Genomic DNA, 27,912 nt, shown 5'->3' on the forward strand with positions numbered 1-27,912 from the left:
AGGCCGAACTAGCAAGGTTAACGACAAGCCCTCGGGGGGGCATAATAACTCCATCGTGGGATATTCTACGGAAGAGGTCATGTGCATTAGGGCGACAGGTTTCAAAATGAGTTTTTTTTGGGTATGTATTTGGGATATCGGACTATGGGGCTAAGAAGTGAGACTGGCACAGTGAGTTGGAAGTCTGAGCATACGAATGGCAAATCCCGTGAATGATCCACATGAGGTGTTAAAAAGTCGATTTCACAGGTCTGTTGTGTATAAATCCCTACAGAAATATGTTGTTTGGTGCTGGATTCGAACTGCTGACTCGCTGCAAACTGATACAGCAGTGCTTTGTTGCATTTTGGTTCAAAATTGCAACTACATCGACACAGATATTTTTCATTTACCCTTACATTTTCTTTGTGCGAGTGCTGTCAGCAAACACCCATGCAAGGCTGTGTGTTGTCGTCAGCATCACTCCCAGTCACGCCCATTGCTGATGCTTACACATCCTGCCATATAGTCATTGAAAGCCGTGGCAACTGTAGGGGAGGTCCAGGATAAGTTTAGATACCCCTTGTCACTTGTTATCCATGGCCAGGAATTGAACCAAGGTGACCATGTTTGTAGTGCAGTAGGCCCACCGGTGTCACCTTCATGTTTGCAAACATGCGCTCTCACTCGGTTACACGCTCGTGCAATTAGATTTGTTTCCACAGATCGTCGGGTGTACCATGCTTCATTGGAAGGATGTTCAAGTTAAATGCAACACCGAATTAAGGGTCAATGCTGCCTACCATTTTATCAGCAATGTGATCAGCAACGCAAAGCTTTGTTGTGTGCGTATCATTATGAAATCGCAAACAAAAGATTAAATGTATTCATTATACAATTAGGTGGCTAAGGTCTTTGCTTAGCTTAACATAACAAGGTTAGCTGTGGCAGGACCCATCAATAATGGCGAAATGATTGATGTGCTTTGCAGCTCCGAGTGGGATTCTTAATGTTTAGAAGCCTTGCAATCTCCACCCCATGAGACTTTTTACAGCTGTTACCTTTTCTATTGAAAGCACGGCGTCTTCATTAGAATGCTGCCATATGTTTACGTGAGTGGTTTAAAAAAAGGTCTCATTGTTTCATGTCTTAACGATCTACTTTGTTAGTTGGAGTGCATTCTGCCCAGGCGATCCTTGTAGGAATGTTTATTTTCACCACTGAAATATTGTTACAGAACCACTGCTATGAAGGCCAGCACTGTTATTACATGTGTTCTTGTGAAACTAAAATGTTCGTGCCCCTAGGGTTCCCCAGTGGAGTAGGTAGGGGGGGTGGGTGGGCTTGTCTCTCTGTGTTTGTGTTCGTGTCACTGCGTTAGTCTGTGTCTTTTTGTGTTTCTCTTTGTGCGACTGCATCTTTGTTTTATTCGTGCCGGTCTCTGTCTCGATATGAGTCCGCGTGTCATTTTGTGTTATTCAGTGTCTCTGTCACTTTCTATGTGTCCGTGTTTGTTCCCTCTCTGGATCTTCGTTTCTTTGTGTCTCATTGATTTTATGTGTCTCTGCGTCTCTCTCTCTAACCCCATTTGCAAATGTTCATGCCCCTTATACACTCACAGTGCCCCTTTTACGGTTTTGCGCCTTCGCCAGCTGCCCTGATTGCCCACCCATAAGGCCAGGCCTGATTACTATAGCACGACACGCAGTGCACGCCGCAGTGCAATATGCCATTCCTGTTTATAAATAGAAAATCGGATCACAAAACATTAAATGGATACGTGAAATGAATGTCTAGCTTATAGAGCGTGTCAGCTGACGACCTCTCGTGCACACTCCCTCGTCTCGTCGCATGCGTTGGAGGGGCTTGTCAGTGGCAGAATATCGATCGGCTAGATTTGGTTGGCATTTTGTTCATCACCTTCGCTGTCAGCATCGTTTCAGCGATTCCAAATTTCATTGGCTAACATTAAGGAACCTTGCACCACCAACAGATAGCTCTTGAGACGAAGCCCTATGATTGTCTTTCGTCCTTGAGTTCTCCCGTTGGGCTGCTGTTCGTGCCGCGTATGTAAGCGCGCGCGCGTGTGTGTCTGCTACGCCTGAACGGAGCCGTTATTTTAATTTGTGTTGATGTAAGGCTCTCGGAGCCAATATACAGCATTCCTTGTGCTTTTGGCCTTGGGTCGACACCGTAAATCTCCTTCACATTAGTCTGGAGCATATGCAGTGGTCCTAAAATATATACGTTGCTTAGGAATGGGCAGTAATTGCACATGGTACATGGAGAATATTTATTCAGTGAGAATTCAGCAACAACAGTTTGTTTTGTAGAGAAATCTGTACATTGTACACATGCGAGACACAGTAATTAGGCAACAAAGCTATCAATGTGCGATATGCTCAGCCAAGCTACTATTTAACATTGTAGTAACACATGCTCTAATGAGAAGACAGATGGTGTGGTTATGTAATTAAAATGGAACCAAAATGGATTAGCAGGGAGAATTATGCTGGAGCAATCAAGAGGTAAACACACATGTTGAGCATGATTTTGTCTCAATTGCCCTGCAGAATGTTTAGGGGTTAAGTTTGAGGACTTAAATGTTTTTTGTCTGCTGGCATTAGACAGGTAAATTTTGTGAATAATATACATTTGCAGCCATTTGTAAATTCATTGCTGATGAAGGCCTGCTAACCACATTTTTCGGCGATAGGGTGTGTTTGACCGTACGTTAACGACTCTGGTCGGTGTGTGTTCGTTAAGTGGGCGGCAGAGGAGGTGTGGAACCAGTTCACTTGTCGCTGATGTTAGCACGTGGCCAAGAATCGATGTCCGGTCACCGGGTTCATAGTGCAGTGGTTTAACTACTGCGCGAGCGCTCCGCACACAAACAAAACAGAACGGTCAGTAAAATGACACTCCGAGTCCTGTGTTTAACCAGGTGATGGCACACCGAGATTTTGTCGCTCACTTGCAAAGGACAACTGGACATTCAGAGTTATGTATGGACTTTTATTGTAGGTTATTTTACGTAGTGTGTCCAGGCGTAGTGGACATTTTCACTTTTCCAATTTACAGTTTTATTTGACGTATACACGGTTAAGTTTGTGACAATGTCCCAAATTAGTTCACTAAGAGAGTGCAAACTGCCCAGGTTTGCTTGGCGCATAAGGAACCGTTCGCGTTACCAGTGTTACCGGTGTCGACATCCAATTAGAGAAAGTCTACACATGTTGGAAAGCTCGAGGCGTGACGGCGAAAGCTATTTACAGCACCTGTTCTCAATTCTTGAAAGAATGCGTGTTAAAACAATCGCAGCTCCGTTCATCTGTTTTGACTCCGGTACGCATTACGATGCTGTACGTGAAAGATATCGCTTTCGTTTTTGGCCCCCGCACACTTGAAGGGACAAATGTAACTCTACATTCATCCATCACTTCAGCCAACCCAGTGTGTCTTAAATTGAATTCTTGAGAATTGCATCGAAAATGATTTACAGTGCATTTACCTTAGGTGTTGCCAGGGCATGCCTTGCCGCGCACTGAAAAGCGCAGTGTTCATCAGTGTCTGACACCGGGTCCGTTTGCACGTGTCCTGGTTACATTCTGTTTGTTTGTTTGCTTGCTTTACACTCGGTGGAATTATCGAACTCATAAGGTATATTTCAGGGACTCTGCGCTCTGTTCAGCAAGTTATAAGGCTGTTGTTTTACGGGGTCGTGATGGGAATTGACCATATTGAAAAAAATAATGCCACAATGTCCTTATTGTGAAATGCAAAGAAACCCCCTCCGTGTCTCTGAAGCCACCCTGTCAACAGGATGTTAAAGTCTCTCGTCTGTCAGTGCTGCACAAAGAAGTTGCATAAATAAGTAAGCGGGCTGACTCGTTGTGCTAATTAAAGGCAAGTTTAATTATTTCTTTGTTATGGAAATAAATAAGTATCGTTATGTGTGTCTTAATGTTTGCAGAGATCCGTGTTTTTAGTTACGGGATTAAATGCATTTCTATGCCATTGGAGACAAATGACCAATATCACCTTCGGGTAACCTATGCAGCAGCTGCTCTCGTTTTAAAAAAAATATTATCAGCATTTTTCACCTCTCATGAAAATATATAGTAGGAATTGTCAATGTTTATTATAAACTTACTTGAACAAAATGTGGTAATGAATGGACTTGGGTCGCTTGTATTAACTGAGACACGTTCGCTGCTCAGGTGCTTGTTAGTGAGGAACGCTTTTGTTCCAGATGAGTAGACTGCTGGCTGAATTAATTAATTTATGTTCATAATAAGCCGACAATCGCCTGTGGAGAAGCGGGCATATTACGCACACGGCAGATGCCATGCTTTGCTCTTTGTTGATAAAATCCAAATTAATCGCAGCGAGTCTGAGCCTTAACGTGGAATCGATTCGTGCTATGTTTGATATATACCCTGAAAAGTATCCCCATTACAGTATGAAAGCATCATACACGTAGGAGTAAGCAAGGGGTGGTGGTGGCGGCGACCACCCACCCCATCTTGTGTCTTATTATGAGCATTGTTTACCCAGGAAAGTCTGGCTAAGTCTCATGACTGTTAGTAGAGTTCTGCCAAGTTTTCACAGGAGGGGAACGATGGTTACAAATGTCTATTCCAATTTGCGTGACCATGACGCTGACGGCACATCCACTGTGAAGCTGACAGCATGTATTGTCATGCTTATTACGCCTGCAGTGATAACCAGGGCAGCTGCTAGATTCGAACCGTGAACCTCTGCAACAATCGGCGAACACGCCGCCGCTAAGCCACGTCACAGTCTGTGCAATAAGTGCATGTAAGCACGTACTTGTCTTCACGGCTTGGGCCCTCAATAACTTATAACCCTTTTCTTCGCGTTGGAGCTCAAGGAGCGACATTAAATACTGAAAAGCTTGCGGCGCTGCTTGTGACCTCCGCTTAACATGATGCACGAGCTTCCCAGGTACGTACCAGGGCATGCATTGTGAAACTCGGACACGTGTGCTTAATTTATATTTAATCTATATAGGACAATTACAACACCAAAAAAGGAGCAGTGCATCGAGGCCAAACACAAATGAGGACACCAGCACACCTTAACAAAAGGTTTTTAAACCCATACACGAGACCCATGTTGCCTAAGCAGTTGTGTGCAAGTTCTAGTTGGTGGTCAAAGGGGGGGGGGGGGGGGGGGAAGTGTCCCTCCAAAAGGCAGAAACTGTTCATTTGGTGAGATTTATGTAACATTCAAAGCACAAACTGCACAGTTTGGTCCTAACCCAGCCACCCCCTTAGACATATCCATTGTCATGAACAAGCATAGATTTCAGTTGTGACTGAAAACACACGTAAATGACTCTTATCTCTAATCTTTAGCAATTAGGAATAGCGCTTAATGCAAGCCCTCAAAGCGAAATATTTACATTGTGCAAACGTGAATGTTGAATACAGAGATGCCCTGACCACGTAACTCTTCCTACACGATCTTACAATGGGTGGATTGTACGTTTGTGACATCGTCTTAAAATAATGCACACTTCCCTTGACTGCTGGGCTCAAGGACAATTGTATGTCACTCCTCGCGCATCATCTGCAGGCCAAGTGGGTGACAGCTGCTGCTCATGACAAAGATCCTGTTTGGCTCCGTGACAGTGAGCGCTTTCGTAATGATTTTTTAAAGTAAAAAAAAATAAAAGCAAACCAAGCGGCGGTGCAGACGTGGAATACGAATTTCAAGCTCTCCGCCTGCTGAATGTCACCTGGGAGAGTGCATGCGACCGTTGTGGTGCATGACCACGGCGTGGTGCATGACCACGGTGTAGTGCGGGCTGTGCGCCTTCCGCGGTGGCGCTCCGTTAAATGGTCTCGACATACCCATCCACGCACAGATCTAAGTTACTTTTTTTTTTCAAAAGGAAGAGGCTAGGATGTCATACTTGGATTTTTCAATGCTGCACAGCTCGTTTCAGCTCACCTATCATTTCGCCTAAGTTGGAATACAGGCTGCAGCAAGTTGCACTACTTTCAGCCTCTCTTTCGCTCCCCAATATGTCCCGCGCTCAGTAGCATATCTCGTACGCCACCTGGCCCTCTTCCAGCTCGTGATCCAGAGGGTTCTCCAGGATAAGACCATAGGTCTGCGTCGCTTGGTCAAAGTTGAGGTCTCCGTAGTTGCTCGTCTTAACGAATTCCGCGTCGGACGAGTTGCCGGGGCAGAATGGCTGCCGCTCGTCAACATGCGACGGCAGGGCATCCGTGAACCGCCCCGTGCCACCGGCCCTCTCCGCTACGCTGGGCCGCCGACCAGGATTGATGACATACATCTCCCGCCCGCTCTCCCCGCGGAACTCCTCGAGCTGCCCGCACGTTGTTGGGCCTTCGGTGAAGGCGTTGATGTAGGAGATCTCGTCGTCCTTCTTGCTGCGGGCGCGGACGGCCTTCCTGCGGTGGCGCACGAGGGCGGCGAGCAGCGTCGCCACCGTCGCCGCCAGCAGGGCGACGCCCGCCGCGATACCGGCCTGCGTTGACGCGGCCATCGCAGCAAAGTCCACGGTGCCGGTGGCGGCGGCAGTCTCTTCGACCACAACGGTCACCGCCTCCTCGGCACGCAGCCACGACGGCTCGGAAGCATCGACGCCGAGGAAGAACGTGGCCCCGTCGGAGCCGGCCGCGTTGACGGCCTCGCAGCTGTAGGCGCCCGCGTCTCCCTCCGTCACGTTCACGATGTCGAGGGTGGCGCGGCTGCCCGGCGCGACCGTAGCGTTCGAAGCTGCGGCCACCGCTGCCGCCACGTCCTCCTCCCACGCGCTGCCATCGCGGTGAGCGGAGCGGTTGAAGTGCCCCGTGCCGCCCACGCCGTGCGTCCTACCCGGATCGTCGCCGCCGTGACTCCGACGCTTCCAGGAGACGCTCGGCTCGGGGAGTCCCGTCGCGCTGCACAGCACGCTACCGTTCTGTCCGGCCGTGAGCTGCATTTGCTGCCGGTCGATGTGGACCTGCGGCACGGTGCAGGACATGGCCTCCAGGGACACCTGCTCCATGCGGAGCCCTGCCAGCGCTGGGGGTCCCCAGCAGGTCAGGTTTATGGACCTGAGCTGCAGCGATGCCAAAGCCGTGTCGTGTTGCAGCTCTTTAAGCCACCGCAGGGTGCAGTCGCACTGCCAGTGGTTCCCTGTGGTGGAGCAGCGGGGAGAAGAGTTTCAGATGACACAGAGAGGCCTTTTACGGTGGCTGCCAGTGTAAGTGATAAACCATTTTGCATCTTCTTGCAAAGTTATATCGCATTGTTCGAGGCACTGAAGAAGATCTGTTGTGTCTGAACGAGCAATGTTAGCAAATTTGAGCTCTGACACCGGACATGCTGTGGCCACCATTTGCAAACAATGTCAAAGGCTCTCTAAATTCCTGCGCTGCAGCAGGTGGCACACTTTGGAATTAACCCCACGTGGAAATTCCCAGTTTGCCACAGGAATCCAACCATTGAACTTTTGTTTGCCTGGCTCTTAAGAGCAGTGAATTCAGGTGCTGCGTAAAATTATTCCGCACGCTGCATTACCACACAACGAGACCTAACGCCGAGGGTGCACCCACCGGCCAGGCCCAGCGTGCTGAGGCCCCTCATGGGCGGCAGGAGCTCCTGGTCCAGGCTACGCAGCTCGTTGTGCGACAGGTCGAGCAGCGCGAGCGCGCCGAGCGATGCGAACGCGCCCGCCTCCACCCAGCGGATGCGGTTGTGCTGCAGGCGTAGCTCCTGCAGGCGAGCGAGCGGCTCCAGTGGCCCCGCCGGCACGCCGCCGACGGAGTTGTTGTTGAGGTACAGCTGGCGCAGGTTGAGGAGGCCGGCGAAGGCGCCCGCGGGCAGCGTGGTGAGCCTGTTGGAGGCCAGGTTGAGCTCCCTGAGGGCCGACAGGTCCGTGAAGAGCCCGTCTTCCTCTCCGTCGGCCCCGGCCAGCGAGGAGATGTGGTTCTGCTGCAGGTAGAGGCTCTCGAGGTGATGGGCACACGCGTGGAGTGCGTGCGTGTGTAGCCGCGAGAGCCCATTGTCCTGCAGGTACAGCACCTGGGAGGAGAGCGCAAGCAATCGTTGTACGCACTGCTGCATGTTGCGTAAAAGGAGATGCACTGCATTAGATGCATCTTCTGTGCCTTTGGCTTTGTAAGAAAGAAAGCTGTTCAAAAGTCACTGTCAGGAGCATGCTGATGACAACTGTGGTCCCACGACTTTACTGGTTAACACGATGTCCCCTGCTTTAATGAAATGTAAGCACTCCTGACAGATTGAATTGTCTATTTTTCCTCAAACTTCTGTCGGACAGCGCTGGACTACACAGCTTCAGTGCATATCGACGTGAAAATAGATAGTTGGGTTTTGGTGTCACCATGGCAAAAAAGTGGCTTTTCTTGGGAATCATTTATTTTCCATTTAATTCCAAGCTGAATAAATCTAAATAACATAAACCGACACGGATTGTTCGCCCTGAGTGCACTTGAAATGAACGTGATATTTCTTTAGAGCTGACCTTGTGCATGTGTGTGTGTATAGTGGATCGTCATAAACAGTACTGTCTGGAATCAGGTTTATAGATATAAATTCATCTCTAGTCATGACCTCATATGCCAGGCCCGGTTTTATGAAGTCAACGGCGATGTTGATGCTGTTAAATTATTACATCTGATTGATTGAAACGCATTAGTCACGCGTATATATGTCTGTGTGTGGAGTGATAGTGCAGTGGTTAGCACATTGCGCTATGATTCCCATTCACACCCAACACGAGTGACGATTATCTGAACAGGTCCTGGGCCTCCTCTAGGTTGGCTCGGCCTAAAACTAGTACCTGGAGAAGTGTGTATACATCACCACTGGGGAGACCAAGACGGCCAGACGTGGAGCTGGCCACCCACCCCCTTTGTATGTCGTGCCGGCCTTCAAAGGCGCTCAGTAATAGCACTTTCCCCACCAATCTGTTAAGCCTTTACGGGGGATCTTTGTCTTTTTTCTTCTTAATCAAAGCCCAGTTCATCTGTCTTGGTACAGCTAGCAATAAAACACTTTAGAAATCTTCTGCCTTTGACCATGCATTCGCAGCAGGAAAGTTAGCGGGGTCTGACGATTGATCACAGCAAGACAAAAAATTGGCTTAAACAGATGAATAATTTAATACGTTTTTGTGATTTTTTTTGGGTAACTTAAAAAAATATGTAAATATAAAATGTTGTTTCGGTGTGTAGGGCTTGCATTGCTTATCACAGGTTAGTTCATGCTGTTTGATGCTGCTGTTGGCAACATGTTTGTGTTAACTTTTGGAATTTAGTTTTACAAGCTTAATCATTGGGATATACGCATTTCCCACTTCTCCTTTGAAAAAGAGACATGGGTCTCGGTAGACTTAGCCAAGTTAAGATCGGTAAGTAGTATTGTAAACATGCCTTTCTCGCTGACAGAAGTCCTAAAGGGATTATTGTTCGCCCAGTCGGCAGTCGTGACGCATGTTGGCTGCAAATGTCCAAAATTGTCGTTTGCGCATTTCTCGCGAAGCTGACCTCAGCAATAACCTAGAAACGTACAGGTAATTCATTCTTTATTTCTCAGAACGTGCGTGCATGTGTTCATCCCTTCGCTCTCTTTCCATTTCCTGAGGCTGCAGTCCGTTTTGGAGCTTGGCCCTGTGCAAAACACAATGTCCTTTTCCTTCAAATAAATGGACGTGCACAGAAAGTTCCAGCTGTTTAGATTCGCTAATGAGATTTGGATGAATGCTTATCGTGCTCGGTTCAAATGTTATGGTTACGGAGTGCACGACCAACACAGTTTAATCTGCCGGAGCAACGATAATTCTTAAACATCCACACACACACACGTTTGTTTGTGGGTGTGTGTATATATGAGGTGCTTGCTAACAGCACTTGCCGCAAAAGTCTGTTAAGGATATGCAGGGGATCTTTGTAAAAAAAATAGTCGAACGCTCTTCATTCTGTAATCTTTTATACGTGTAATACATGCGGGGAGAGTGTTAGACAGCGTTCAGCGTAAATAATTGCCCTTGGATTATAAAACATAGCTGAGATTGCGATTATCATGATTCCAGAAGCCAAAATGTAAGGGATTTACTGCACAATAATTGTCTGTTACCACTGCCAATAATTATTGTCACGACCTGACAAAATGTAGTTTCGCGCTTTAATAAAAAGAGCATTAATAAAACACCGTAAATTCATGTGCACATTCCATTCTTTGTAAGTGATACAATGCCAGGATTAACGACCGTCAGTAGAGCTGACTTTCACGAGGGTCGCGAGTTGAAATTCCAGGCAGGATCAGCTCAACCACATCACCAATATCATTGCTAGGCATGTAACAATTTGTTATAAAAAGAACTATCTCCTTTTAATATAGCACCATAATTCCGAAGATTCTAAGGGGCTTGCTGGTTAATTCGTTTCAACTCCCACTTACAAAAGCTCGTTTGGACTTTAGTGTTTTACGATCTTTCTTGAAAAGAGTTAGCGCTCCGCGCTAGACTCTCCACTCGAAGGCAGGGGGTTATCCCCCAGCCTCTGAGTGAGTTCCAGATGTCTGTCGCAGATGTACTGCAGCCCCGCTCAGCTGTGATGGGGTTGGTTACCTTGCATCTTTGCATCACTTACAGGGTTGGGTTAGCGCAGTACATGAACGCAGCACATGACGAGGAGTATGAACCTTTAACCTTTCACCGAGGCATGGCGGCTTTCCAGATCAGCTGATTTTATTTACCACCCCCCCCCCCCCCAGTGATTTTAGGAATTGTCACAATTTGAGTTTTTTTTTAATCCATTAGTATGTATATATGTTGAACTTCTTTCACACAGTACGTAGCCAACCGCACAAATTGGGTTAGGGTTTGCTTACGATTTTCTTGTAAGTTGCATAAATCCTTCGCGATTAATTCTTACATGATCATTCTGATACATGTATTGTTGGAGTAAGAATGCATTTTAATCTGTTTAACGTATCGTCTAATGTTACACAGTGACGTCACTTGTCCTAACTCACTTCTCACTGGCTCAATGCCCTGATCTCCAGGTCCACACTCCATGTGGCCTGGCCTGGCCATGCCACCTCTTGCCGCGTGTGCCAGCTGCCAGATGGGCCATATGGTGTGTAGGGCACTGGCCTGGATCCACGAGCCATTGTGTATAATCTACTGTCCGGGGCATGGTGCACAAACTCTATTGAGAGGGTGTGTTGTGTGTATTGAACGGTTCGTGCGCCGCGCTACGATCCCAGTGACCTCCGGGTTCGATTTCTGGCCATCATCAGTCACAAGTGGTAACCAAATCTATCCTGGACCACTTTTAGATTGACTCGGCTTTATATGAAAACCTGATGATGTATGTGAACATCAGTGCTGGAGACAAAAGCAGCCAAGCATGGTTCTGGCCATACCCCATGATGTGCATCGTGACCTTAATGATTGCTCACTAACAGCACTTACCTTCGACTGTTTAGCGAACCAAATGGGTGATTGCCTTTGTTTTTGTGTGTGGATCAGGGGAGCTTTGGTATAGTAGCCAAAAAACATACTGCGCATGGGTTCGATGCGTGCTGCAGTGGCGAGATGTTGACTACCTCACCTGGTATACAGGAGGCCATGGGTTGGATCCCGACCCTGATGTCTGCTGTATATTTGGAGTTTGCATGTTCTCCCCGTGGTCGAGTGGATTTTTCTCCGAGTCCTCCAGTTTTTCCCTCCACATTTAGAATCAACATTAGTTTATTGAGCATTTGGCAGCTGTAGTTTCCACGTGATAAGCCACTTCGTTGAGCTATCATTTCTGATAGCAAGATCGCTTATAAAAAAGAGCTACATAGCTCAGTGGGCCTTACCTGGTAAAAATAAAAAATCTTTTTTTAATAGATTTGTGGCAAATGCACAACATGTGGCAGCAGTCCGTGCGTGGACCGCACGCGCGCGTTGGGGGCGGAGGGGTGGCGGAGGGCAGATCGCACCTGGGTCGTGTTGGGGATGGGACCGGGCACTCGAGTCAGCTGCCGGGAGCCGCACTCCACCGCTCTGCTGTAGCACTGGCACTGCTCGGGGCAGCCTCGCCCGGCGAGTACGCAGCTCAACCACACGCCCAGCAGCGTGGGCACCGCCGCCCGGCTGCTGTGCACGCGCATTGCTGGGGCGGGGGGTGACGACGTTTCACGACGTGTTGCGGAGTTGCAGAGGACGGGACGATGCTCGACCAAAATCTGTGCCCGAGAGACAGAGACACGCGCGCACACGCACACACAGTCCCACAGCTCTGTTGAATGTTTCGATAAAGTCTTCGGAGGGAAGATGGATTGTATGCTACTAATGTTTTCGTTGCCTGTGACCCGGTCACATGAAATGTGCCTCTGATCTCTCTAGATCTCAGAAGCTAAGCAGAATTTTTGGCTGGATCGTGAGCTTGAATCCGCGAACACTGTCCAAACAGGTTGCTATAGGCTATGTGGACAGCAGAGGGCAGTGCATTAAAATACATTGCTGTACCAGCACTGAACTTAGGAGCCCACAACGATGCCCTCTGCTATTACCAACCCACACTGACGAGTGTGCAATATGGTCAAGTAACCCCCACGACTCGTACGGTGTGGTGAATAATTTCTAAATCCAGGAGTGGATTAACAATTAATCACCACCGCTTGACGAATTGTCAAGATTCGACTCGCTAATATGTTTATGTTGTGGTAGGTGTAAAAATCATTCTGGCGCAGGATTTTCATGAATCAATTACACGCAGCATACACATTTTAAATAACCGTGCCTGACATCCCAAGATTTTATGTATGCATATAACAAAAACCCCAGCTGCCGAATTTGTATATAGCCGAGCCAGGTCATCGAATTATAAAACAATCCGTAATGCACATTAAAGGAAAGAAATCTAAAGAGAATTCAAGCTTGTTCCACTGTGTGTGTATTAAAATACGTAGTCACAGTGTATTACGTGTGAATGTATGTCCGGTAAAACGTTAGGGGAAGGACGGTGGGAAAGTGGAATTGGTGGGGCACTGCCAAACCCTTGAACTGCCAACTTCATTACTGCACAGCACGGCACACATGTCACAAGTATTTTTTTTAAATGTCTGTACGCTAACCAGCACGTAGACTATATGCACTAATGCGTGTATTACATAGACACATAGTGTGTGTTATATTTATACACGTGTGTATTGTTTTTTTTATAATGTAGATTTTAATTGCAATCCTGGCTAAGCTTTTTCAGCTCGCACGAGCTTCTCCCCCACGTTATTCCGGTTCGCCAGGGTTTCTCTCCAGTGCACATGATGTATGTTCATTATGAGTCTGCGCATCGTTAGATCCCCCGAATGGGTTACTCGGCCAAAGTAGTGTTGTTTCTGAAGTTGTTATATCTGTACAAACGAGATTCATCGTTAGTACACAACTAGGATCCCAGGTTGTCATGTTGGATGGTAAATAAATAATGGCCACGATTTGTAATGTATTGCTCTCCGTTATACTTGTGTATTTCACTGGATGAAATGCCTCTGTGTGTTCCTTCATAGCCCGAACTTCCAAATTGTCGTTTTTTTTTTACACGTAGATGATAATCATCCAATTCAAGTCATTCGGTTGGATTTGGAGAATTTTTGAACAACATCTTTTCGGGGAATTGCTAATAAATTAGGTTGAAAAGAAGTTTGTATAATATAAGCAACATCTTGGCATTCAACTTGCACGTCTAACTCGGGCTTTTGAAATTAACATATGGTGGTATGTAAGAGGACACCAGATAACTTGTGACATACGCTGATACATGATAGCATTCTCATTCAACTGCAATCTGCTGCTCTTTGAAAACCCCATTAACAAGATGGGGTTTTCTTGAATTTTTTCTCGTTGTTTCTACCACACCAATTTTGCTGGGGGGGGGGTCTTTAAACAATAGATTCACAGAGCAGACTGTCATCGGCAACATTACCCTAAACAAGATTTTTTTTTTCCGCACATCAATGTAATGAACTCACACTTGTTTCGCAGTGGTTTAAAAATACATTGAGCTGCATGGGCCTGAATGATACAATTTAACTGCCTTTTGGTAATGGATTTTTATTATAATGAACTCTGGAAATATGTGGCATTGCACATTTCAAGATGCTGCATAAGCACTTTTGCTTTTATTAATTAGCAAATTTTCCTGTACGTTTTCACTTTCAGTTTTCATGCACACTGGCTGCATTGTTGATGGATTTACCTGCATTGCAAAGATGCCAGTTTCGTTCAGCAATAGCTCGCTGCAGTGCACAATCACCCCAAACGTTAATGCAACCTACCACTGCGGCCCGTTTAAAAACCACACGCGCTCGCACTGGCAATGCCTTCCAATGCATATCCTCTTGCTGTGTCAGCAGACAAGTTTGCAGATTTCCAAGGCTGCTGCTTGCTGCTGCTGCAATGATGCTAAGAAAAACGAACCAAATTTTGGTGAAGACCATTATCAGGTCTTCGGTGAGTTTTCTTTGCAAAGCTCAGCGGCTCAAGACATCGTGCGCAATGGAAAAAAATACTGAACCTTGTTTTTTGGCCAACGCTATCTTACTTTAGAGGTCTCCAATTTAATCAAAGCAGGGCCTCTTCAAGTAGAAAATCATTAACTTTGGGATGCAAAAAGCACAATAAGTTTTGTTCAGCTCTATATAATGGACGTTTTGCGAAGCGGAGGTGGTGATATGCTACTTGTGGTTTTTATTGGAGTTGCGAGAAACACTTGGCGTGGATTGATTTTAAGTACCGCACAAGGTTGAGAGTGTAACCCAAAATGTTAGTTTCTTTAATAGAAATCCGTATTCTCCTTGCCTCTCCCTGCACCAAGTCCGATTGTTTTTCTTGTCACTGCTTGTTGCAGGTTTGCATCTCGCAACCACCAAAATGCTTCCCACTACAAATTCGGTGTCGGTTTGCCGTCCGTGTGCAAAGTTCGCCGCTTGCTTCCATTCGCCCGCATACGCACGCGGGTTTGCGTTAACCTCGATTGCAGGCGCCGGGGAATTGGTTTGACGCCCGCATGCCGCTGCTCTTTGCACACCCTGTAGGCAGGCGAAAGTCGTGCATGCATCATGCAGGCGTAAAGACGGCTCGAAGGACCGTGGCGATGTGTGTGCAGCAGCGTTATGGCGGAGTGAGAGGGCATATAAGCAACGGCTTTATGGGGCATTCGCATCGTTAAGGTGGTGCACCGTGAAATGGTTGCACGAGAGGCATTTTAACCGAATGCCTTGCGTGGTGTTTGAGCATCTTCAGGGATCTGTCGCCGCAGTTGTTTATTTACCATTACAGCAACACAATCCTCAAGCTCCTCGTTGTCCACTGTCCATCCGCTGCTTGATAAAGACTGACAGCATAAACACACACCGGTCATATTTAATGGAGTTGGCACCCTCGCCATATTTCACTGGGACAATGGTTTAATTGTTTTAACATTATTAACACGTTTAATAATTATTTTGGGGTATTACAAAAGCGCGCACTGTAAAATGAGGTATATTTTGAATACCTATGGGAGCTCATTTACAGGTTATTCAATTGCGGTGACATTCGCAGCGCTGAAATATTCTATACTGCTATCGGCTCTATACCGGTGTCTCTCCAGCAGCGACAAATGTTGAATGTGTTTAGGCACAAAATCTGGTTTCCTATCCCGGGTAAATGATTGCCGTTGAAATTGCCCGTGTTATAGCTTTTACAGAGGGGGGGGGGGGGAGTTGGGGGGAGAATCACTTTGTTGCTGTTACAGCTTCGTGGCCTCATTTAGCATTGCAGTTGCACAACGGTTTACCCGGGCTTTTATCAGAAAGATTACCATTACAGTGCTGGCGTTAAAGTAAAGCCCTCTCTTCTGCCAGACTCTTCTCATTCCAAATTGCAGCAAAGGGCCATTTTTCAGCTTTCCTTACTCTGTTCTTTGTTTCTCACCGCAATCCAACAACGGATTTGGAGAGTGCGCGCATTAAATTCCCGCCACCTCATTGGTGGGTTTGCTAGACTCTGAAGTCATGTTGCTTACCGGCTTTGTTGCAGAGGCCAGGCAGATTAAAAAATAAAAAATATATAGAACGGATGCGGCAAACTTTTCTGGCAACAGCCTTTATCCAAAGCCAAAGTGAGAAAGACGCTCCACCTTATTTGCGAGTACACGTCAACGATACTGCTTTGGAGCTTGACAACCCATGGAGAGAGTGGTTGTGTTATAGACTCAACATCTGGCCCCTTTGCCCACAAAGCCAAAGCCGCTCATCCTCTGCTTTGTCACTGGAACAGGGTGTCCTTTGACTGTACAGACGGCATTGTGCAATAGTCTACGTAGAGATTATTACGTGTCTGCGGTGTCATGGAACGTGTACGTCAACTCACTGTAGTTTGTCTGTGCTGCAATCTTCCGTTGTGATTTTAGTGTCGCGTTGTGTATTTGTGCATCGTGAATTAATGTGACAATTATCATACCAATTAGTATTATCTCCGTGCCACGTAATGTTGTTATGGCCTCTCACCGCTTTTATTAAGTCATCAAATAACATGACGAGCCCAGTTCTTAAAGGTCTTTGATGCTCAAGAGAGAAAGGGATCATACCCACATTGATGTTGTCAGTGACCTGAGATGCCCTGCGTTCATAATGAGACTGCGCGCTGAAGCATTTAAGCTTAATTTACTGTGTGCAATATGGCACAGTGGTGGCTTATGTTTGGAACCATCCAGATGCTCGTCAATAAATAAAAAAACTGGATGCCGATTTGAGTTGTCACAAGCGTAGCTCTGTGGGAGAGGCACTGCCTCGATTCCGCTCATCTCGGATCAACGCTGATATTCCCGCTGTGGTGACTGGCTAGCCTGGTGGGCAGTCGGCATGCTCGCCCCTTGAGTTCAGAATTCGCTGGTTGGAATCCAACTTCTGCAGATTTTTTATTTTTGAGCTGCATGAACATATTTGGATGTACCTGCTGTGCGCTAAATTGTACTGGCACAATGACTCCTTTTGATATTATTATTTTCCAGGTTGTTGCACATTACCATTACAAGTTGCTAAATTGCCACATTTTGTATTCTTAACAGTGTTCCAGGACTAGTTGCTTTTTTTTGCTGAACTGCAGTTAATTCCTGTTGGATCCAACTGCCAGAAGACAATACTGAATGTGTGAATGAGGACGAATAGAGTACTCCCTGAATTTGTGAGGACAAAACACTCGCACAAAGCTCGAATAGGTGGTACGGTTTATCTTAAACTGCCTTCACCCGAGTAGCATCTTTCGTAGGATGCATTGTTAAGGCCGATAAAGAGGTGGCAGAGAAATATCCGGTCAGCATTGTCTCTCAGCTGAAGACACTTACAACATGAGAGCCCAAGCCAACGCACCAGCGAACGGTATCGTGCGCGCTTTTAAATTACATCATAAACTGTGCCGGGCGGTAGAGTGAATGCTGGCTGCGTTGTAGCGATCAATTTTTTTGTCCCCCCCCCACCCCCCGCTAAAATCATTAAAACCGGGGCCCGTAAAAAAAAAACCCCGCAGCCGGTTCTTCACGGCGTCCGCCCGTTTACGACGCACGCCAAATCTCATTCCCGCACGCCGTCCACCGCTTTGTCGTTTGTTTTTTTTTGCCTTTCGGGGCCTCCCCCAAGGGGCTTTGCTTTTTTGTTTTAGTCGTGCAGGGCACTCACGCAGGCCCCATGATAAGGCACACAAAAGGGGCGGGGGGGGTGTAGTCGCTCACAATGAAGCAGTTTGGGGGGTAAAAAAACGCTGACACCCGTCGCCCCCCCCCCCCACCACCATCAAAAAAATATATGAACCGTTATTTTGCCCGATTGTTTTGGGTTATATCGCGTAAATATATAAATGTGTCGTTAAACCCGCCACCACCTGACACAGGCAATTAGTAAGGTTTGTCACTTGAAAAAAAACGTGACAATTCGTTACTAGTACAGTACACTGCTGTGTTGGAGAGCAAATCCACAACATTTACAATTCGAGTATGACGTTTTGCCAGTAATTACAACTAGCTTCATCAGGCGACAGCCAGATTTGTCGAGAAATCCTCCTGTTTCCTTCCTTAAATAGAGGGGTAGATGTAATGGTAACACTTGTGAGTTTGTTTTGTCTTGGAAAATGTCCAGTGCTCCAGCGAGTTTAAATGTGGCATTGTTTTGGGTGGTGGAGATGGAATGATCGGAAACTTTGTGTATTGCAGCTCTTTTGAATGAACTTCAATTCCATTGTTATCACTTCATCCAAACGTCATTTGGACATGGTTTACATTGTACATGTTAAGTTAAAGATAGACATGTCTGTGTACACTATAAATGCAAATTGTGTTACACAAGGATAACATCTCTTAGTTCAGCAAATGAACCTTGTTCAGCATTTATACAAAGGATGTACCTTTGTACCTGCTTTATTTATATATATATCATCATCATCATGAACTTTTGCCTATCCACTGTTGCATGAAGGCCTCCCGAAGCGTCCACCCAATCTCACAGTCCCGTGATGCCTCACTGCTGCAGATGAGCGGATAGCATCACTCCATCTCGAATACTCTGGCGCCATTCTGTCACCAGTCTCGTCCTCAAGTTGCCCAGAATGATATTCGTTCAATCGTTCATTCATTCCTTCATTTTCGTGCCCATCATACCAACTTGGTCAGATCAGTGACGACCGTGTGTGGGCGCAGGCCTCTGCACGGTCAGATACTACGAGGGATCTCAAGCGGCCGTATGTTTAAAGTTACATCAAATAGGTAAGGCGGAGACGTAGACTAAACGCGTGGAAAATGTACCAACTTCCAAATGAGGGCAACACAACAACAACAACCGCCATTCGCCACTGAGTGGCGGTGACGTCACCACGACGCTTGTGCCAGGCCATGTGCACCTTGAGGCCACGTGAAGTGTCGAACGCCCGCTGGCAGGAGGTCACGGGACAGATCCAAGTGCCACGGGTCGACTGACTGAGACAACCGAGATGACTGGCTGATGCACCACCTGTGCCCCCTACTGTGCTAATTTGCTGTGCTTTAGCCACCCGGCGCTCCGCTCGTTGTTGTGAGCGTCGCTCCTCCGCCCTCCGTTGTTGTTGGAGGGCGACTGCCTCCAACTGCCCAGTAGCGTCCTTCACGAGCCTCCTCCACAGAGGCCGATCTTGACGCCGCTGGTACCAGTCATCGGCAAGTCCACTCAGCTCCACATCCTCCTGTACCACATCACTCCATCTCTTCTCTAGCCCGTGCCGCGCCCGTCTAGCCCCCTCGATCCGGCCTCGATCAGGCACACACACACGCTGTGCCATAATTGTGGGACGCTTCAATCTACATGGTTGGTCAAATGAGTAGAGGCAAGAGGATGATTAGTAAAGAAGTGTTCCGTCGGGAGGGAGGAACAAGAACAGGAGAGGAGAATGTATAAATGCGAATAAACAATCGTATATTAAAAATACAACTTTGGCAGTGACACCAGCATAATCCGCGAGGCTATATCCTAACTGCGCACATAATGTAAGAGAGTCTTACCTTGCAGATACGATTCTCTTTGTTCAGAGAAAGCATTGCTGAGGGATGGGGGGGTGGGGATGTCACGCATTCTACGAGCGTCTAACCATTTTTGTGAGCTGATCTTGCTCCAAAAATACGTTCTCAAAATGATATCGTCAATGAGAACTTTTGCTTCAAATCAGAAGTCGCATTGTACACTTTTGTTCAATGGCAAATGGGTATTGATTCCATTTTCGTGGAGAGAGGAAAAAAAAACTCCAATTATCGTACACATTTGGATTTGTGATGCACGTTTGTGCTTGTGTGTGCCCTCGGGACATCCTCAAAAACTGTCATTCTTTTTCTAAATTGAATATGTAGCCTAAATACACGTTCTCATTATCGCTGCTGCAGCCTCAAAATCCTGATTTTCACTTACAGTTGCGTGATGATTTATTTCTTCCGATTCCCCTAAAATGAGAATGAATTGCTTGTGAAGAGAGTTGTTGCTTTTGCAGATTGCTATTGATAGGCTGAGTGATGCATCCTGCAGGTGTTAGGACCAGGACATTGATTCTGGAGCAACTTTATGTGCGTCTTCCCTTAAGAGCGGATTAATTACAAACATCTGGTACACTCCACCAAATACTCATTAAAACTATATACACGCTGCTGGTGCTTATTTTTTGTTTAATTAGCAAACATTCTCAGTTAGTTTATTTGGATTTTTTTCCAACAATTTTTATAAAGATACTGGTATTTTCTAGATTTGAAGTTTCCGAAACGTCGTAATTTAATTTAATGTCTCTTTTTTACCTACGTGGCTTTACCGAAAAAAACAAAGAATACTGGTATATATATATTTTTATTTCGGCGTTTGTTTTCGTACAGAAATTAGTTCTAAATATATACGTGTCTATTTTCACCTATAAACAGCAAGTGTTTTCTGTGTTGAAACTACCTATGACAAGATCCTTTAGGGAAGTAATAATGCAACCGTTCATTCTTCTTTTTTCTCATGGCTTATGTAGATGCAGAGCAACAACTTACAATTTCACAACCGTTCATTGACACATGTCAGTTCTTGGAATCACGATACACGCATTGAATGGCGCGTGTGAGAAATTAATATTTCTCGATTTGTATATGTGTTTATGCAATGGGTTTTTACGCGACCCGTTCAGCAACTAGGGGGTGATTCATTCGCCAGTGTGAAAGGATGTGTTCCAGAATAGAGTTTGCGAACATAAATAGTGACAATTCATTGAATCACAAGGAGGAGAGGGGCGGGGTGGCTGGCTGAATCGTTACACCCATGTCGGACACGCATACCGCTGAGCACAATCTGGCTGTGACATCTGAGGTGTGTCCACGAAGGATGTCACACACACACCTGAGTATGACATCATTTAAGGACCTATATTACAACGTCCTCTAGCTGTATAGATGGGTAAGTTGCCCCTTACCTGTCTACCGAGTAAGCCCTCACAAATGGAATTTACCGAAATAGCACAGTGACTGAGTGGCAATGATCATGTTGACTGCACGTTACACACTGGTTTAATCTTGGCAACATACCTGGGTTTTTTTGTAACCCAGAATCTAATTAATCAGAGCTCCGTTGCTGTTACATGAACATAGTATTTTGGCCTCTTGAGCCACTCACCGTCCACCAATGTCATTTTGCAGGCCTTTTAAAAATAATATTTAGTTTTTTCATCTAACCAAGACCCTACTCTTGGTCTTATTTACTTGACATTTAAATTAACTTGAAGCCAAAGTTCCATGACTGATGTCTCAACTTCACTCAAGGGGCAATGTTCCATTGTTTGCTTAAATATAAGTGACATTTGTTATTGAGCTTTCTTGCGTACAGGGCCGGTATATATATATTTTTAACTTGATTGTAATAAAGTGGTAGATAAATTATGAACCCTGTAGTACTAATGCAGCAGTGTGAAATGCTTTTGGATTAATATTTCTCATTAATTGTATTACCTTTTGATTTGTTTGAAAAATACTGCACAACCCCATGCACTCGTACCTCATTGGTCTTTGAAGATATAATTTGCCGTAAGTGTGCAAATTTAATTAAAAAGCTATATGGAAATGAATTAAATGCAGTCAGATTTCAGCAAAACAGTTATTCATTAAGAGCATTACACCATGTGGCAACGGTATAAATATGCCAGGATTTAATAGCCGATCGCATTGCTCGGTTTGCACTCGGCAGTGGAGGATCTGACAGGATGCTGTGAGTTGCGACGTTTCCAAACCCAGTAGATCTTTGCCGTCATCTTTTTTAATTTGCATCGTTGGAGAAATGTCACAAATCACACAAGTAGTGCCACGCTTAAATGCGGTCCGTGTAGCCCGGGCTTGCATGCAGCGCACGCCACTCGTTGGCGCCGAGGATTACAATCCTCTCCGTTTTAGCCCCACCGCTGTGCCGCGGCCAATTACGTTACGGGCAGAAGCTGCCGCACGTCTTGAATCTGCTTGTGAAGCCTTTTTTGCGGTCCTCGTAACACGGTAATAGGATCACTGTGCGCGAGTCAAGGTCTCTTCTGTCGCAGCGCAGGCTGCATCCTGATGTGTAGGCACCGGAGCCTGTGGGCCAGGCCTAGATAAAGGTCACCTGGACCCCGAACCCAGAACCAACACCTTGGCCTTTTCTCTTTTGCACCCAGGCTAATAATGAACAGCTCATGGTCTCTGTCACATAAAATAGGCTGAATACTGATGTGCACCCGTATAGGATATATTTCAGCCTGACGTAAGGTCACAAAAGTTACCTGGACACAAATGCCGTTGAGGTCTGTCCATCGACCAGTTTCTGAACCCCATGCAGGCGTAATAGGCTGCAGCCTTCGATACACTGGGGTATGGTATATACACCTGTGCCATGGTCTCAGAATCAGTGGGACCTGTACTGGCATAGTAACCACCACTGGGCTGGCCCAAGCGCATGGATCCCCATGGTAGGCCAAACACGCATCATATTTCCCATTTAACTCCTTTCTCAAACCCAACTTCGCCCCTTTACCGAGGCTGACTCCAGAATCGGTCACAACGTCATGGGGTCAACGCGGAAATGAGATGAAATGCACTGACGTCACTCACTTTTAGATAAGCTTCCAGGCCACATTGGCGTTCAAAGCGTGTGGCTGAAAATTACAATAATAATAAAATGCCGCTTAATAGCCTGAGCCTAACCCTCGCCTACATTAAACTTTGTTAAAAACAATCTTTAAAAAAAAAAAAACATTCAACTCCTGCGGAGGGTAGAGGGTGGGGAGTGCCATGGGATTGAAGTGTAGAGGAGCCGATCCCACAATGCCTAATTGCTCATGGAGCATGGAGCCATATTCTCTTGTTCCTGGGTCATGCCTGGTCGAACACAGCCCCGGATCCCAGTGGCTGTAGAAACGAGACATTGGGTAATTCTATCCCTATTGCCGTGGATAGCAGTGAAGAAGCCTTGAAACGTCTGCATAATCCAGCCCTGGTTTGGTGGCTTTGTTGCATAGAGGTTTAATTTACTAATTTACATGTCATAACATTTTTATTCTCTCACCTTTGATGGCAAGGTGAATTGTCTACTAATAGCGTCTAGATATTTTCTCTCCCTGGGTATTGTAACTCGAATATTCAGCTCATGCAGAGCACGTACGCATGATAAGCAAAAATAAATTGACGTTTGTATTTTCCATTTTGAAAAAAAAAACTTCACAACCATCCTTGTTGGATTTTTCTGGCCATCTGAGATGGATTTTCCTTGTCTGACGGTATAGACATAATGTTTTGGTCCGGTCCCCTCATGGGTATCATTTGTAATATTCCGTTACCCAATTTGTTACAATAATTGGCATTTTTGTGGCCAGATTTACAGATTATTATTTCACCAGCAGCACTTTGCCATGCTGCAGCCGGGCTTATTTGCTGTGAAATGGGTTTCTGTAAGATTAATGAAAATGTCCGTCACCGTTAGCGAAAGGCGTCGCTCGTGTTTTTACACCCAGGACAAGACCGGCCGCTTTGCTCGAGGCTTCGGCGAAACGCGATTGAAAGTTTATCACTCACACCAGTGCTCGTGTGCTCAACATAGTCGTGACTGTACATGCACACGTCCCAGCTGGGCCATCTGTGTCCTGAAACGTGATGCTATTAATATCAACATGTGAACGCGCGCGCGTGCGCACGCACACACATAGAACATAGAGCGGCTGCATTTGCCAACAAAAGACCTGTTGTACAATTTATCAAGTGCGATTCCCATTGTGACTTATATAGGTTTTACTTACACTGCTGCAGTGAGTGTGTTTTTCTAATAAACGCATTCATAATGTGGCATTGCGATCGTCGTTTTAAAAAATTAATCAGTAGATTAGATGTTGATATCATAGTAGTTTCTTTGAACAATAGCAGCAGTTTCTTTCTGATCTCTGGAAAGCCTCGCTAAGTCACAACACTAATTGAGCAAAGTTCCTGCTCGTTAGTGTTTTTGTTTGCTTGTGGTAGAAAATCAGAGTGCTCCGAGGGAAAAAAACACATATGGAATACTATTCAGATTGCCTTTCGGAAGCCTACTTGCTGCACTTTCTCATATAAACACATCTTTGTCCAGTTTGGAGTCTCATTTTGGCCACGTCATTTTTAATGACATGATATGAAACGGGAACAGAAGCAGGCCAGGAGAAGTGATGGGTTATAGGCTTTTTTTAAGGCCCTAGTCACTACTCGCAGCATTTGTGGAAGGCTTTTGTATTTCAGTGGGATTTGAGAATGGCTGAAGATAATGAAACGCCATTGAAGTTATCTTATTAAAGCAATCTAATGTGTGTTTTCACTGACAGTTTGACAGTTGCGCATTGTGGTTTGTGCAAAGAGAGTAACGGGGTCTCTAAATTCCACATGTAGTTGCTTTCGTTGATGAAGTGTGACACAAAGTGTCAGTGCAGTAAGAGTCTCAACTCATGATCTTTGGACTTGGGAAACGTTGCACCCCCTTCCCCCGTGGGCGAGGCAGCTACTCGGTCACTCGCCGATGAATCACAATTGTCTAGTTTCAAAGTGTCACAATTCAACCTGAATTCTGAAGCACTAAACCAGATCCCAATTTGTTTTGGCTGCAGCTTCGTGTTACCCGCATTGACAATGCATTGATTGTGGTTGCTGCCAAATTGAGAAATTATGAGTAATAATCAGACTTGTCATTGTTTTATTCAGATTTTGAGCCTCCGTCTATTGTTAGGACAGACAAGTAATGGCTATTTCCTGTGAAATTTAATCAGAACTACGATAATCACGCCCCATTTCAAGATAAACATCTTGGGTTTAATCTCGTAACACTTGCCCGTTTAAAATAGCATTTTACCTTATTCTGAACCACTTTGTCTCAGAAGCAGAATAAGTGGCACTGGCAAAGACAAATAAGTGCAGCCCCCCTCGCGGACCAGGTATATCTGCGTTAAGGGAGTTGAGTATGCAAGGGTTACGATTGGAAAGACCCAATTTTTTGCCAATTTATTACCATTGGCCTCAGGCCTTTGCCAAGTGAAGCATTATTACTACAGTTACTGAATGCCTGCTTTTGCTGCACTTTGTCAGGCTGCTCCTACAGCCCTGCGTAAATCTTTATTTCACAAAGGTCACATTTTTCCCCCCCCCTGCGCTGACAAATTGGAGTGAAACTGAGCTAATACACTGAAGGAGCACTGCATGCATCATACCGCTGCTGTGAAATTTGCACGGGCACTTTCACGTGTGGTTCAATTTGACGGTTATTGGGGAATCGCATTTCTGACCTTGTAAGTTTTCTTTTTAAATCTCTGTCGGGTGAATTATCACACGCGTCGCTACGTGCGTTTCCATGATGTAATCATGGTATGTCAATAAAACACGTAACAAGCTCACGAAGCAATAATGATAGTTCCCGTGTCAGCTACAGTCAACGTTATTGTGTTTTTATTTAGTTTAAACAATGAATCAGTATATATTTCGGGAGGTTACATAGGATATTTATGGGCAGGGAATAAGCAAACATATACACAGTATATATACACACAGCATATATATGGTACATACACAGTGTATATATAAATGCAAAGTCAAAATACACTATGCCAAATAGAGCAAATTCAGTTCTAAGCAATAGACAGAATTGCTTCATTTTCCACTTTGTGGTTGATGGATGATCAGTCCAAGGATCTGCATTGCCAGACAATAGGGGCAGCATCGTTGGGCAGTTGATGCGAGGGGTTAGGAAGAGGTAACGTTGGGAGGGGCAAGTAGGAACAGGGCGATGAAATTGTCACAGACGATGAGTGACTTTGTAGTTGATGCGCACGACAGCTGGTGGAGCGACCTGCAGGGTTAGGCTAATGTAGTCCATTTCGCAAGTTTGACAAGGAAGCAAAGGAGCCGTGTTCTGGATAATCTGAAACGCAAACTATTTTTCCCTCCTCCCACAGGCTATGAAGCTGATTTTCGAAATGCTTTGCAATGCAAATGCTGCATGGCTGCAACAACAATGCGCTTAGAATATTGATGTTTCTGTTTGCTTTGCCACGGACAGCGGTGCGTGAAGTAACAACTCGTGCACTTTTGGGGTCACGGACTTGAGAATGGATATTTTCTTATTACGTGGAAATCACACTAGCGGTGAATGAATAAAAGTGCACCTGACGAGGACATTGTCATTCTGTGGAAAAGACTACTGCGGGGGAAATTATAATTTCAGGGGCTCCGTTGCAGAGTAGAATAACATCACAGGCTACAAATAATGCACTGCCATCATCATTAGTAAACTGAAATATGTGTAATGTAATTTTGGGAAAATAGCGTTTTAGAGCCAAAATATAAAAAGGAGGCCTTTTGCCCAAATAATCTTATTTCGATTTGAATCTTTGAATTTGAAGGCAGTGTTTGAAAATGACAGTGGCAGTAATGTGTTTTTTTGGCTGATGGAGAAAAACTAACAAAGCAGTGGCTCCTAGGATGAGGAATATGCAAGATAGGTGACCAAAAGGGAGGTAGAATGTATAAATTAGGGAGTGGGTGTCTTGGGGTGAGATGACATGCATTTGCACAAAATCGGAAACTGCAGCGTAAGAATGAGGGTGCTTTCGTTCTGCATTGCATTGAGAGTGTTTGATAATATAATTAGTACCAAGAGACGTTTCTTCCACGGTCTTGCAGATATGTTAATATTGGTAATAGTAATGGATATTTAAATAGTACCATATTCTTTGGGTCTTTCGGTAAAGTCATGTAGATAGGTTCAAAGAAAATAACAAAAAACTACGACGTTTCGATCGCAACACAAGCGGTCGTCATCAGGTGGCAGAGGTCGCAAACGGGTTTTGATTCCTTACCCGTACCCGGCCGCACCAGGGTCGCAAACGGGTACCCGTACCCGGCCGTACCCTACCCGTACCGGCCGGGTACGGGTATCGGGTACCTGATTGCGACCTCTGGGATGAAGCCATGTTGCAGGCGCGGGTGGGTTGATTCTAGGAACATGAATTGTGAGAAGAGACAAGACGTTGGGAAATGAGTGACAAACAGTTACTCACCAGTGACTCACAGCCTACCCGTACCCGTACTCGGCCGCACCAGGGTCGCAAACGGGTACCCGTACCTGGCCGGGTACGGGTAGCCGGGTATCGGGTAGGGTATGGGTATCGGGTACCCGGTTGCGACCTCTGTCAGGTGGAGAAGAAAGATGGGTTAGCCTCTCCAAGCAATCTGTTTATAAAGGTTTAAAATGGGCGTAGCCCAAGTGTTAGAACGGAGTGGGCGGGGCACAAGGGCCCTGGGGCAGCATGGGCGGAGGAGCTTATGTTAATGTCTGGGATTAAAAACGGTAGGCTGCTACATGTAGGATGGAGAAGGTTATGTTAATGTGATGGGGGGGGGTTAAAAAAAACTGGTGCTGAAATGGCAACATTACAGCCAGTTATGACTTAAACCGGTTGATAACGTCCTTCCAGTGATTGCTCAGTTTGTACCCATCTTCTTAGTTGAAATTGTGTCTGTCTGTATGTATGGATGGCTTCATGAACTAATTCTAGATTTGAAGCTTTTGTGAATGCAAGGATTCATACTCTTAGGTTTTTTCGGTAAAGTCACGTAGGTAAAAATTTATACAAATATAATAGAAATAATAATAGAAATAAAATAATAAATCACGACGTTTCGGAGGCAACACAAGTCTCCGTCATCAGGTGGGACCGTCATAGCTCACTTAATACAGTAAATTGAGCTGTGACGGTCCCACCTGATGACGGAGACTTGTGTTGCCCCACTGAAACGTCGTGATTTATTATTTCATGAACGAATCTTTGTTGATAGCTAGTGGGTTTGCAAAGTACCTTTGTCTTAGAGAAATCAATTTCGTGTGAGCCAACCGCAT

The 27,912-nt window shown here is 45.7% G+C and overlaps 2 protein-coding genes across 5 annotated transcripts in view; one reads left to right on the forward strand and one right to left on the reverse strand.

Moving 5' to 3' along the window:
* Positions 1-27,912, forward strand: part of WDR59 (WD repeat domain 59) — a 78,637-nt gene that overhangs the window by 20,990 nt on the left and 29,735 nt on the right. The window lies entirely within an intron of this gene.
* LOC144727616 (leucine-rich repeat-containing protein 24-like) overlaps positions 2,258-27,912 on the reverse strand; it is a 28,527-nt gene continuing 2,872 nt past the window's right edge. Inside the window, exons 1-4 of one of the 4 annotated variants that reach the window (XM_078606565.1) lie at positions 15,303-27,648; positions 11,974-12,219; positions 7,575-8,043; positions 2,258-7,155 (exon numbers count right to left, since the gene is read on the reverse strand). In XM_078606565.1, the coding sequence (XP_078462691.1) occupies positions 6,044-7,155; positions 7,575-8,043; positions 11,974-12,219; positions 15,303-15,419 (1,944 nt within the window). In that variant the 5' untranslated portion in view covers positions 15,420-27,648 and the 3' untranslated portion in view covers positions 2,258-6,043. Of the gene's footprint in view, positions 7,156-7,574; positions 9,651-11,973; positions 12,220-15,302; positions 27,649-27,912 lie in introns of those variants that run through there. The other 3 variants (XM_078606566.1, XM_078606568.1, XM_078606567.1) reach the window with 3 other exon arrangements.

Source organism: Lampetra planeri, chromosome 26 (genome assembly GCF_965212315.1).
Source record: "Lampetra planeri chromosome 26, kcLamPlan1.2.h2, whole genome shotgun sequence".
Lineage (NCBI taxonomy): Eukaryota > Metazoa > Chordata > Hyperoartia > Petromyzontiformes > Petromyzontidae > Lampetra > Lampetra planeri.